At 43.5% G+C, this 13,466-nt stretch overlaps 1 protein-coding gene across 1 annotated transcript in view; it reads right to left on the bottom strand.

The window, feature by feature from the left end:
* Positions 1-13,466, bottom strand: part of LOC119399383 (rac GTPase-activating protein 1) — a 53,338-nt gene that overhangs the window by 31,075 nt on the left and 8,797 nt on the right. The window contains exons 7-8 of the mRNA XM_037666206.2: positions 9,853-10,045; positions 7,893-8,128 (exon numbers count right to left, since the gene is read on the bottom strand). Coding sequence (XP_037522134.1) covers positions 7,893-8,128; positions 9,853-10,045 — 429 coding nt within the window. The remainder of the gene's footprint in view (positions 1-7,892; positions 8,129-9,852; positions 10,046-13,466) is intronic.

Below are 13,466 nucleotides of genomic sequence, written 5' to 3'. Positions count from 1 at the left end.
GCTAGTATAAAGCTGCATACTAGATGACAGTATAGAGCTTGTTTTTGTTTTCGTTTAGGCTCACTGGATGGTCACGCAATAAAAGTTAACCGTTTTCAGTTTCCCAGTGACACTTTGGAGCAGGTTCGGAGCAGTTACTAACAAATATTACACTTTGGAGCGGCATTTCTTTTTTGTAGCAGTTTGTAGCAATTGGAGCAGCACTGCCATCACTGCTTTGAAGGTACTATCACTTTCACAAAATTTTGCAAGACTCAGCACAATGCCAGAAATGCTGTTGGCTGAATACTTTACAAGGCCGGTTGAGTGCGACATATGACGTCGCAAAAAATGACATCAGAATATTTAGTAGCAATTGCTCGATCGTATCACCTCTACATGCTCAGCATGTGTGGCCAACAAAGTGCAAGTGACCATGAAAACCCATCAGTGAAGGTAAATTTCTTCGTGACATTCGATTCATAGCTTAAAATTAGACATGGGGCATGCTATGTTGTTCTTTCATAAACCAGGACTTCATTATATTCAGCAGCATTCAGTTGTGTACAAAAATTGGGTGCATGTTAAAGGTAAATATGGGAAATCCAAGTACATTAGTATGTGTGCATTGCATTTTCGTCAAAAAACAGGTGGGTGATTCCACGAGAGATCGAACATGCCTGTCCGGTCGCATTTTTTGTTTTGCCTGGATTTTTTGTATGTTATGTGGGCACATTCAAAGTGCACGGAACTGAAAATTTTATTTCCAAGAAACGCTCCCAGCGTGCCAAAAAAATATTTGAAGGTGGCGGCGCGGGCCTCCTGTTATGGCTCACTGCAATGTTTTCGCATTTCACGGCCAAATTTAGTGTGAACTATAAATGATGTGTCGAAATTTTTTTTTTGCTGGTTTTAATACGCATTACTGTGAATTACATCCATGCTTATTTTATGCCGTCCCCAAAAAGACGAAAATGTGAAAAAATGGCAAACACGGCCGAAATAAAAAAAGTGTGCTAAGTTTGAGGCGCCTTGGCGCCTTTGCTATTACAAACAGAAACTTGAAAACGATGTCAAATATAGAAAACAGCCTTCGCAACATTTATACCGAAGATCATTTTCCTACGAGCAGCGCAAAAAAAGAAAAAAATAGTTAAAGGGGTGGTGCCACCAAATTTGTGGCTTGCGCATCCTTTGCTGTAAGCGTTTCCTATAGCTCCAGGAAGCATGATGCACGCACCAAGATTCATGTATTCTCGCTAAATAACTTAATATCGCTTTTGATTGGGACAACTTTCGGTTTCGGTTTCTGGGCGCCGAGGTTGGGCAGTGACGTAGAAGTGTAGGAGGCGTGGTCACGTGACCACACAAGGCTGTGACGCACATAGCCAGGAAGCGATCGAAACTCGGGAAGTGATGTAGCAACCGATGCTTTGCCGGTACTACAGTGAACTAGAATGTATTCTAGTTCATTACAGCCGGTACGTACGTTGCGGAAGTGGCGGAGGTCCGGAGGTCACTCACGTTACTACAGCAGATTTGGTGTGACGTCACTACAACTTTCGTTGCCCATCCTACAGATCTACGTCACTGTTGGCGCGCTAGCGATGGGTTTCGATCGGGAGAATGAGCATTTAGGTACACTTTGGAAGTGAATTAAAATATATTCTAAACGTTTGCTGTGTCCAACCCTTCGTGTGGAATGTCCTTGCATACAGAGGAAACCTACAACAGGCTTGTTATAGCCTCGAAATTTGATGGCACCACCCCTTTAAAGAAGCGAGTTTTTTCAAAAAAGCACATTTTCAAAAAAGAAAATTAAAAAAATCCGGTCTCAATTTTGACGACAATTTTTTATCGAAGAGCGCTTATGTCAATGAACACACGGTTTTAATATCATATGTCCTCATTTGCTTTGTTTACGAGATATAACTGGCCAAAACGACCCTTGCTGTGTGTGCTCACTTCAGTGCGACCGATGGTTGTTATCAGCTTGCATTGTGCGTAAATCTCAGTTTTAATTATTCTGCTGCAGCAAAACCTTGCTCTGGTGGCTTTTTGTTAAGAAAAATGTGTTCTCAGATTTTATTTGTGTCTAGCGTGTGCAAAAGTGGGCTACTGCCGCCCTCTAAATGGCTAACTTGTAAACAGTTTGCAGCCGACAACCTCGCCTACAATCATCTGAGGAAAGATGGGCGCGCCTGTTGAAGATATCAATCACTTCTTCTTCGTGAACAAATGCCTGGTCTACCTCATCGCGGTTAGCTGTAGACAAGTTTTCCTTTAGGAGCGTAAAGCAATGCAAGCAGACTTCGCAGGTGTCGCGAAGATCCTCAGCCTATGACAGTAGCTTCTAACAACAAAAAGAGCAAAAAAAAAAATTTGCGCAACGAAAATGTTTTTCTCAGCAATATTCTTTCTGTGAACGCGTAAATAATCGGACGTAGCCATGGGCCGCGCGCATCGCGTGTAGTGAACAGCTAGACCTAGATCAAGTCGAAACATTTATACTGAACGGCGCCGCACAAATTATCTCACATCTGCGCAGCTGTCATGTATGCGTATCCAGAACTGCTCACGGTTTAACATTTTATGACTAAGGGTGTCTAACAACTTTGGGCTGTAATAATTAATTTGTAGGCCACACTCATTGTCAAAACTAAGGGTAATGTCCGTCTGGCGCCACCAATGACCTCTGCTGTCCTTGACGTGGGAAAGCACGTTAGTAAAGTGGCAACAAAACATCATCAATTGGGCAGCTTCGGCCACTCATGGCTTAATCATGCCGCACCGCACGTTTTCTGGCTGTTGAAACGCTGAGGTAAAGGTCGAGATGATACAGGAAGACGTTATCTGCGACGCTGAAAACATGTGATAGCGGGAAGTGAAATAAACGGCTCGAAAATGATTGAGGTAACTTTTTACAAATGTTGTTTAGGCTTACTTAAGGTTAACAGCGCGAAAATGAGACACGGCGGACAGGAAAAAGACGAGACAAGCGCTGACTTCCAACTGAAATTTTATTGACACGAATGCTTTTATATAACCGGGTTAACGGAAAACAATCGGTAACAGAAGGTGAAAACATAAGCAAAGATATGAAATAACTATACATCAACTATCACTGAGCCTGCTACGTCAACTCGCGCATCCCAAAAAACAGAGCTCCCTGTCTGACAATGCAATTGATGGCTTGCTTACGCACGTGCCCCTTTCACGCGCCATCTGAGCTGCCTCAGAGATTATACGCTCATGCTCTTCTTTAATCTTATCCACGACTGTGGCCTTTCAAACTGCGGAGTGCACCCACACGTGCTCACGTGAAGCGCCAGGAAGCCATCTTTGCCATTACGAACGTTATTGGCGTGTTCCCGTAAGCGCTCGTTCAGACATCTGCCCGTCTGGCCCACGTAGCACGCGCCGCAGGACAATGGGATCCTGTACACCACACGTTGCGCGCAGTCGACAAACTGCGTCCTGTGCTTGACCACGCACTGTTTACCGCGCCTCTTCACGGGGCAGGTCCTATTAGCCAACTGGGCCAATTTGTCTGGAGCACTGAAAACAACTTTCACGTTGAGGCGTTGTCCTATTTTCTTTAGGTGATGTGAAACCGTGTGCATATACGGAATGACCGCCAACTTTTCCCGCTTCTCCGCTGTGTTGCGCTCTTCGTTACGGTCACTGCCCTTACGTTTTCTCTTTCTGTGCATTGCCTCTGCCACAGAAATAAGCAACTGGCGCGGGTACCCTTCTCTTTCTAGGCGCTTTGACTGTGCCAGGAGACTGGTTTCCAAAACGTGATGGCAGGACCTCTCTAATGCGTTCTGAAAACATGACTGTACGATGGCTCTCTTTACTAGTTTGCTATGTGCCGACGAGAACGGCAAAATAGGCTTCTGCGAACGGGGCTCGTAACACCAGCACGTGTGGTGCTCCGAGAGTGAAATCTTTAAGTCAAGAAAGCGGATACTCTCTCTCTCCGGCGTCTCGTGTGTCACCACGAGCGGACATAGGCAATCGCGAAACGTTTGTAACACCTGCGTGACCTTAGCATAAAAAACATCCAAATCGCAGTTCAAGATTATCAGATAATCGTCCACATACCGAAAAGTTTTTACGACTGATAATTCACCAAGCTTTTCATTCAATGTTCTGTCAAATTTGGCCAACAGCAAGTCACTCAGAAAAGGGGCTATGGATGACCCGATTGAGACACCCTCTTTTTGAATGTACGTCTTATCACTCCATTCAACGAACGTTGACGTAATGTACAGAGATAAGAGGTCTAAGAAACCTTTGGATGACATACACGCGGTGTTCTGAAACGCCAGCACTCCTAGACCGTCAATGCATTCTTCTATGCATTTTATCAAACCTTTGTGGGGAAGGGAGTAATAGAGGTCTTTTATATCAATCGAGAAAGCCCTGAACGTGGTGCCTGATTGCTGCTTCAGAAAGTCAACGACTTCATCTGAGTTCTTTATTCTAAAAGGGTCGTCTACGGGGAACAGCTTCAGCTTATCCTGTAGAAATCGCCCTAGTTCATTCTGCCAGGAATTTCTTTCGGAAACAATTGTCCGAAAAGCGATTGCCTATGTCCGCTCGTGGTGACACACGAGACGCCGGAGAGAGAGAGTATCCGCTTTCTTGACTTAAAGATTTCACTGTCGGAGCACCACACGTGCTGGTGTTACGAGCCCCGTTCGCAGAAGCCTATTTTGCCGTTCTCGTCGGCACATAGCAAACTAGTAAAGAGAGCCATCGTACAGTCATGTTTTCAGAACGCATTAGAGAGGTCCTGCCATCACGTTTTGGAAACCAGTCTCCTGGCACAGTCAAAGCGCCTAGAAAGAGAAGGGTACCCGCGCCAGTTGCTTATTTCTGTGGCAGAGGCAATGCACAGAAAGAGAAAACGTAAGGGCAGTGACCGTAACGAAGAGCGCAACACAGCGGAGAAGCGGGAAAAGTTGGCGGTCATTCCGTATATGCACACGGTTTCACATCGCCTAAAGAAAATAGGACAACGCCTCAACGTGAAAGTTGTTTTCAGTGCTCCAGACAAATTGGCCCAGTTGGCTAATAGGACCTGCCCCGTGAAGAGGCGCGGTAAACAGTGCGTGGTCAAGCACAGGACGCAGTTTGTCGACTGCGCGCAACGTGTGGTGTACAGGATCCCATTGTCCTGCGGCGCGTGCTACGTGGGCCAGACGGGCAGATGTCTGAACGAGCGCTTACGGGAACACGCCAATAACGTTCGTAATGGCAAAGATGGCTTCCTGGCGCTTCACGTGAGCACGTGTGGGTGCACTCCGCAGTTTGAAAGGACCACAGTCGTGGATAAGATTAAAGAAGAGCATGAGCGTATAATCTCTGAGGCAGCTCAGATGGCGCGTGAAAGGGGCACGTGCGTAAGCAAGCCATCAATTGCATTGTCAGACGGGGAGCTCTGTTTTTTGGGATGCGCGAGTTGACGTAGCAGGCTCAGTGATAGTTGATGTATAGTTATTTCATATCTTTGCTTATGTTTTCACCTTCTGTTACCGATTGTTTTCTGTTAACCCGGTTATATAAAAGCATTCGTGTCAATAAAATTTCAGTTGGAAGTCAGCGCTTGTCTCGTCTTTTTCCTGTCCGCCGTGTCTCATTTTCGCGCTGTTAACCTTAAGTATGCACAACCAACTAGCCCAGTCAGCCACTTTATTATGTTGTTTAGGCACAGGGTGCGTCGAATGGGGAAGATGGTTAGAGCGTACAGTGCACGTAATGGAAGGGAAGCAAGCAGGCAGTGAGAAAACAACTGCATAACAGCGAGCCTGCTGATTGTGGCATTTAGTTACAGATTAAGTTGGCCTTCGCTGCAGACAGATGCTTTATTCTGTGTGCAAGGAGAGTTGTGACAAAGTGCCCTAAACCATATGCTCGCGGTGTCTCGCGTGCTTCTGATTAGCGAATACTGGCGAGGTAAGTTGAGGTTGTAAGGTGCAAACTGAGTACGAGTTAGCCCTTAAGAGAGCGGCAGAAGCCCACCCCCGCACACGCTAGACACAATTAAAGTTTGAGAATACATTTTTCTTGACGACAAGGCACCAGATCAAAGTTTTGCTGCAGGAAAATAATTTAAACTAGATTTACGTGCAATGCAAGCTGATGACAACTATCAATCGCATTGAAGTGAGCACACACAGCAAGGGTCATTCTGGCCCGTTAAATCTCGTGAACAAAGCAAATTAGGGCATACATATTAACACGGTGTTTTCACTGACATAAGCGCTCTTCGATAAAAAAATGTTGTCAAAATTGAGGCCTGAGATTTTTTTTTATTTTTTGAAGATGTACTTTTTGAAAAAAGCTCACTTCTTTAACTATTTTCTTCTTATTTTGCGCTGCCTGTAGGAAAACGATGTTCCGCATAAATGTTGCAAAGGCTCCTTGAAATACTTGACACTGTTTTGAAGTTTCTCTGTGAAATAGGAAAGGCGCCAAGGCGCATCAAACTTAGCAAACTTTGTTGATTTGGACTGGGTTTGTCTTTTTTTTTTCACATTTTTTTCCTTTTGAGGACGGCATAAAAAAGCATGGATATAATTCACAGTAATGCGTATTAAAACCAACAAAAGATTTTCGACACATCATTTATAGTTCGCGTTAAATTCGGCCGTGAAATCCGAAAATATTGCAGTGAACAAAAGCAGAAGGTCCGCGCCGCCACCTTCAAATATTTTTTTGGCACGCTGGGAGCGTTTCTTGGAAATAAAATTTTCGGTTCCGTGCACTTTGAATGTGCCCACATATTATATAAAAAACCCAGGCAAAACAAAAATATCGACCGGACAGGCATGTTCGATCTCTCGTGGAATCACCCTTTAGAGGGTGGCAGCAGCCCACTTTTGCACACGCTAGACACAAATAAAATCTGAGAACACATTTTTCTTGACGAAAAGCCACCAGAGCAAGGTTTTGCTGTAGCAGAATAATTAAAACTAAGATTTACGCACAATGCAAGCTGATAACAACCATCGGTCGCACTGAAGTGAGCACACACAGCAAGGGTCGTTTTGGCCAGTTATATCTCGTAAACAAAGCAAATGAGGACATATGATATTAAAACCGTGTGTTCATTGACATAAGCGCTCTTCGATAAAAAATTGTCGTCAAAATTGAGACCGGAGTTTTTTTTATTTTCTTTTTTGAAAATGTGCTTTTTTGAAAAAACTCTCTTCTTTAACTATTTTTTTCTTTTTTTGCGCTGCTCGTAGGAAAATGATCTTCCGTATAAATGTTGTGAAGGCTGTTTTCTATATTTGACATCGTTTTCAAGTTTCTGTTTGTAATAGCAAAGGCGCCAAGGCGCCTCAAACCTCAAACTTGGCACACTTTTTTGATTTCGGCCGTGTTTGCCATTTTTTCACATTTTCGTCTTTTTGAGGACGGCATAAAAAAAGCATGGATGTAATTCACTGTAATGTGTATTAAAACCAGCAAAAAAAATTTCGACACATCATTTATAGTTCGCACTAAATTTGGCCGTGAAATGCGAAAACATTGCAGTGAGCAAAAACAGGAGGCCCGCGCCGCCACCTTCAAATATTTTTTTGGCGTGCTGGGAGCGTTTCTTGGAAATAAAATTTTCAGTTCCGTGCACTTTGAATGTGCCCACATAACATACAAAAAATCCAGGCAAAACAAAAAATGCGACCGGACAGGCATGTTCGATCTCTCGTGGAATCACCCAGGTGCCATTTCAAGGATTGTAGCTCAAGCTTAGAAGTGGAACACCCATCATAGGCACTGGGCTAACACGGTGGGTGGAGCACAAAGGCACACAGAACAGGTAGTGTGGTTTCATTGATTAAACATGCAAATCATTAATTGAGATGTTACATGCAGTATAATGAGAAATACCAACTTGCCTGATCTTTGCATTCAACATGGCAGACTGAGCGACAGCGGTTGCACTTGTAGGCAGTCTTGTAGAACTTGATGCGTTTACCACACGGACCACAGCTCTCAGACTTGATGACAGTCTTGGGGCAAAAAGTATGCATTCTGGACAGCAGCTTCCCAGCAGAATAGCTCCTTTTTGGTGTTGTAGTTTCGAAGCCTTTATCACCGCGACGCTGACTGACTGGAGTGCTGGGTGCAGAGCCTTTGATACCCACACCACCAAATGGACAACATTAGTTAAGAAAAAAAAAGGGCGGGGTGGGGGGGGTGGGGGGACAGGCATACACACATCGCACACACCTTCACATAGCATGTTTAGTATAATTTCACAAGTTAATTTATATTTATTACAGTAGAACCTCTGAACAGGAATCATTGGGATCCCTGCTTACTGCTTAAATGGAACAACTGCCTCTAATTTGGTTGATTTTGTATTTGACTGCTATGCCCCAATACATATCTCTCAAATGAAGCTCCTGTTATGTGGAATGTATTTCCCCAGTCCCTTCAGGTTCCATTTAATGAGATTCTGCTGCATTAAAGCTGCAACAGAGCAAAAAAAATTTTTAGGCGCTAATATTCGAGAAAACTGTATAGGACTTCAGGCAAAATTGACAAGTTAAGATGAAGGGAAATTAATGTGTACTCGTTAATGGAGTTACGCAAAAGGTTGCAAAATACCCTAAATTTTCATACGCCTAGTGTCACAACAGGAAAACTATGGTCGGCAATTCAGACAACAATGTTAATACTATAAATTTAGCTTATGCCCACTGCCACAGGGAAGAAAAGAAGTGCTCTTCGCCAGAATGACCAGTATGCATACAACAGGACTGCATGACAGTAGCAATTCAAAGCATGAGCCTTCCAAACAGGTAAGTACACTCAAACCTCATTATAAGTCACATCTGCCACGAAAATAACTTCGTTATATCCAAAAATTCGTTATAAACGTTTATTTGTAACACTGTAGCTATGACAAGACTATTTTTCATTTACTTCGTTATAACCGATAATTTGTTATATCCGTGTTCGTTATATCGAGGTTTGAGTGTATCATTACGTAGTAGACTCCTAAGCAAGAACTTGAAGGAGCTTGAGCTATGCCTGGCATCAAAGTACCTCTGACAAGTCTAGTGGTTTTTGAACAATTGTGGAGCGATTTTCCACAGAGGTCTGGAGAAACACAGATTATCTGTTGTGCGGTGAAGCCCATCTTCTGTGTTAGTATTTTGGGTTTGTCCACATATGATCTGTGGAATGTGCTTTCTTATCAAGCACAAGGGGCACTTCAAGGCCTCTTTAACAAAGCCGAACATACAATAAGAGTTGTGTGGAGTCATACTATAAAGCCTTGTGTCCACCATCTGGTAGGTGTATAATGCCATTCACAAATGCACATCTTAAACGGAGGAGCTTGAACACTACTACTACTGCTACTACTACTATACAAGAGGCAAATGAAGGGTGACTGTATCTGCAAAACCATGACAGTGATAATACTGAAACACCCAAATGCTATGCCAACAAATGTTTGAAACTATGCGCAACCCTGGTATTATGCTTTCTTTCTTCAAAGGGATGCAAACACAAATCGTCCATTCCTATACATTGTTTTTAAGAAGAGAACTTCAGCACAAATCAAGACAGACCACAAAGAATAGAAGAGACAAGCACATACATTGTTTTCCCTGTCATCACTTGCATGTGGCTTTCTCGTTGTGCTGTTGTTACCTAGTATGAAATATTTGTTATGGTTTGTATGTATCTTTAAATAGTCAAATGAAATAGAGACAATTTCGGTTCTCACTCGAGGTTTTGAATATTCAAAAACATGTAGTTATAACGTAAATATTCTATCGACAAACTTCAAGAGCATTGTTCATGGGATTTCGCCTATAACTTTCAGTGTCAAGTACGACTCACCACTGGTGAATTTTGGTGTGACGACGGTTATTGGGGCAGTTTCAGAAGGAGGAGGTGGCGGTGGTGCACTCGGGGCTGGTGTCAAAGGCTGAGTGAACAATCTGGAGGTTGCCACAAGGTCCTTTCCATCTCTCAACGTGACAGTAGTGGTAGCAATCACATTTGCACAAGCTGAGTCATTTTCGTCACGGCCCTGAAAAACAAACTATGCTTTATTGCATGCACTATGGTACACAGGGCTGGTATAATGCAAGAAGAACCAGGGCTTTATTCTATTTCTTTCTTCTCAACCAAACACAGCCAGTGAACCACAGTGGTAATGCATGCATACTGTTGTTTACACCACTGATTAAACAAAAAAAGGAACAGCACGTGAAACAGAATCATCACATTACCCTAAAGGGGTTTTTATGGTCTTCATCTGCTCAGTAAGAAATACACACGCCAGTAAGCACAGCATTCTTGAAGTAGGTAAACAGGACTTTAGGCACATTTTTTTGGTCCATATCAATACATAAAAAACATAAAAAAGGCGCTGCATTCTTCAGATACTTCTTTATGACTAGGTTTGGCTGTATCATCTTGATCTAATATGAAAATATCTTCTTTGCATTTGATATTTGTTGCAAACATCCATGCTCATGGAGAGAGAAAGTGCAGATGTCGCACTTCTAACAATCTAGCAAAAGAATGTCCCGATTTTGATGGATTGCTGGCAGCTTGCCATGCGGATAAGCAGAACTGTAACCACAATATGGGCATTTATTGGGAGCAGTTTCACGCTTGTTGGGGCAGTACAAGATTTTGGAATATTCACTACTGTTAATGACAGACTGGTGCAGTGAATATCATGACTACCTATCTGGAGTTGTCCCACATTCACCGTTATTTTTCCATATTTCATGAAAAATCGCAGGGCACCTGCATTCAGAATGTACTCTCAGCCTGCTGCTGTTGTCTTTTGCAGACATTGAAATTTACAAGCACAATGTAGCAGCCATTTATTCTAATGCCTCCAAGCTTCTTGGATAGCTAGTATGTAGAAACTTGTGTAACTGTCCCTCTAGTGCAGGAAAATTGGCCTACCTAACCTTTGTTCACCCGCAACAAGAATTCACTTGATGCTCATGGTCACCATATTGGGATTACCTTACACACATGTTCAAAGCTGTTTAGAAGTAAGCAGCCAGAGTCAACTTGCGTAAATATGACCGCCTTTCCAGCAATACCTGAATAAAAGAAGACATTTGGCCTCAGTTGGAAACTGTTTGCCAAGATTCTTTTCATAAAGCCCCTTTTCACAGCTGTGTTGACATCAGTAGGTTTCAGCTTCTGCTGCTTCATCCACCAAAGACCACGTCTCCAACATTTTCGTGATACTGTTCCATGTGCATAAACAGTTAAACACAAGCATTCAACGCATCTGCATTGCTGTGCACTATTGCACACTGAAACAATCTTTCAGACCCCATAGCATCCATATTTCACAACGACACATTTTCCAATAACCCGAGTACAATGTACTCTTAATACTGTACGATTTTGTAACAGCATTCTGTTTTTAAAGTGTGCGTGAACATTTGTTACCTTTGTACTTGATGTGAACTTTTTTTCTGCTCTGTATAATATGTTGTTTCACTTACTGTATGCCCTTCAATGGAACTAAGTTATCGTGAATAATTAAAGGAACGGAGAGGCAATTTTTATGGCACCCGTTTTCTTTAGTGCAACCGAAACCTTGCCGGTCGGAGTGTAATGGCAGAGTGGTAACTTGGAAAACACCGCGAAACACTTCCTATAAAAAACCTTATCTGCAGCACCAACAAAGTCTTGCATGCAACACATGCTGGAAACAGTGGTACGTGCAGTTTGCGCTTACATGCTGCAGTTCGCTGTGCATGCATCGCGGCTCGACATGGTTCCACTTGTTGCCGCGAAGGCAGAGCCGCTTCTCAGCGTCAACTCCTTTTACTTCCTTTTAAGCATAGTATAAAGCAGGCGTGCAATAATATAGAGACTAATTTTTAAGCATGAATTGTTGCATGTCAAAACCAATGCAACTCCCATTCTGTCACTAATGCACAGTCTTTCCACTTCCACCAGTGTCTTGCGACACTTTCTGGCCGGGATCACAAACTAAACCAAACTATAGAGCATTCCTTCATTAGCAGCCACTTATAACTATAAAGCCTGGCACAAGGCAGCTTCTGAGGAGGTAGCATTTCACTGTTTAAATGTGTCATTAAGGGAGTGGTCTATAATTTTCTGTTCAAAACTGCCATCTGAATTAGCATTTATGCTTAATAATGCCCAAAAATCTTGAAATCACCTGAAGTACTGCAAAAAAGCCAGAAACCTTGCGGTGCTTGTTTTGTGCCAAGGAAATTCTTAGTTCTAAAGAAAATCACGTTTTAGTGGTCCGCATATCGTTAGCGCAATTCAGACCACTTGCCTCCGAGAAGGGGCTTCCGATGTACTTAATTATTTATTCATATTACCCTACAGGCCCCTGAGGAGCACTCAGTAGGGGGGGGGGGTTACAGAAAAATGACAAATAAAGCAAAGAAACTCGTTGAGCACGATAAATTACTGCTTGCAATCTCAAGGATGTGCAGTAAAACCACTATCTAGCAAAATTTTGCATGACTCCGCACTAGATGAACCAGCTTACAGAGCCACCTACATTTCTGGTACTGTGCCAAGCTTGCTATCTGCACAGTGCCAGGAACCCTGTGCAACATACTTCCACAAGTGCAGTGCGGTGCAATGCAAGTTACAGTGAAACCTCGGTGATACGATCACAGCTCATACGAATTTCGGGGTGATACGAATTTTTCGTTGGTCCCGGCCAAGGCCGATTGGCCTGCGATGTAATGGAGTACGGTTGTTGTGAACAGATTTTCACCCAGTGACGTTTGATACGAACGTACGCTACTGCCCAGGTACGAAGAGGTGCTGTCCGCACTGTCGTGAAAGACGCACCAAGCACGTGCGAGTGCGGAAACGCAAGCGTGGGCATGCGCGCTGCACCGCCAAATCGTCAGAATCACAGTGTAAGAAAAACACTTTTCTTACAGTCAGAATAAACCTTCAGAGACACGTCACGGCCTCTGAGAATGCGTGCGCCAATCATCGAGGCTCTTATGCGCCTCCGTGTGCCTTCCCGTTTAGATTACAGTTGACATTAGCGCCATGCTTTTTTTTTCTAACGCGTCAACACGGGCTGCTGTCATTGTACTGTGTTTACGCGTGCCTGCCTCATGCATCAGACATCCTACGAAAGGTGGACGAGGACCGAAAGAAGGCAAGGATGGTCTTGGCGAAGGAGTCAGGCTTCACAACGTCAAGATGCGCGACCGTTGAGGTCGCACTTGTGCGGGCACGGCCGTAAGTCTCCCAAAAAACATCCCCTACACCTCCGCGATAACAAAATCATAACACAGGACCGTGGTTCTGTAATTTTGTGGCTTTGATTCATCGTGTCAAAGCGCTTCTTTTATTACTTTCGCTGCAGTACTTCGCTGTCATGCAGAAAAGCATACTAAAATTTGGAAGAGGCTACTGCTGTCGCGGGTCACAACGCACCTGGTTCATTAATCAAATACGCGCGTACA

The sequence above is a fragment of the Rhipicephalus sanguineus genome, chromosome 1, assembly GCF_013339695.2.
Source record: "Rhipicephalus sanguineus isolate Rsan-2018 chromosome 1, BIME_Rsan_1.4, whole genome shotgun sequence".
Taxonomy (NCBI): Eukaryota; Metazoa; Arthropoda; class Arachnida; order Ixodida; family Ixodidae; genus Rhipicephalus; species Rhipicephalus sanguineus.
The sequence above is the reverse complement of the archived record's forward strand: the minus strand, read 5'-3'. Positions and strand labels throughout refer to the sequence as shown.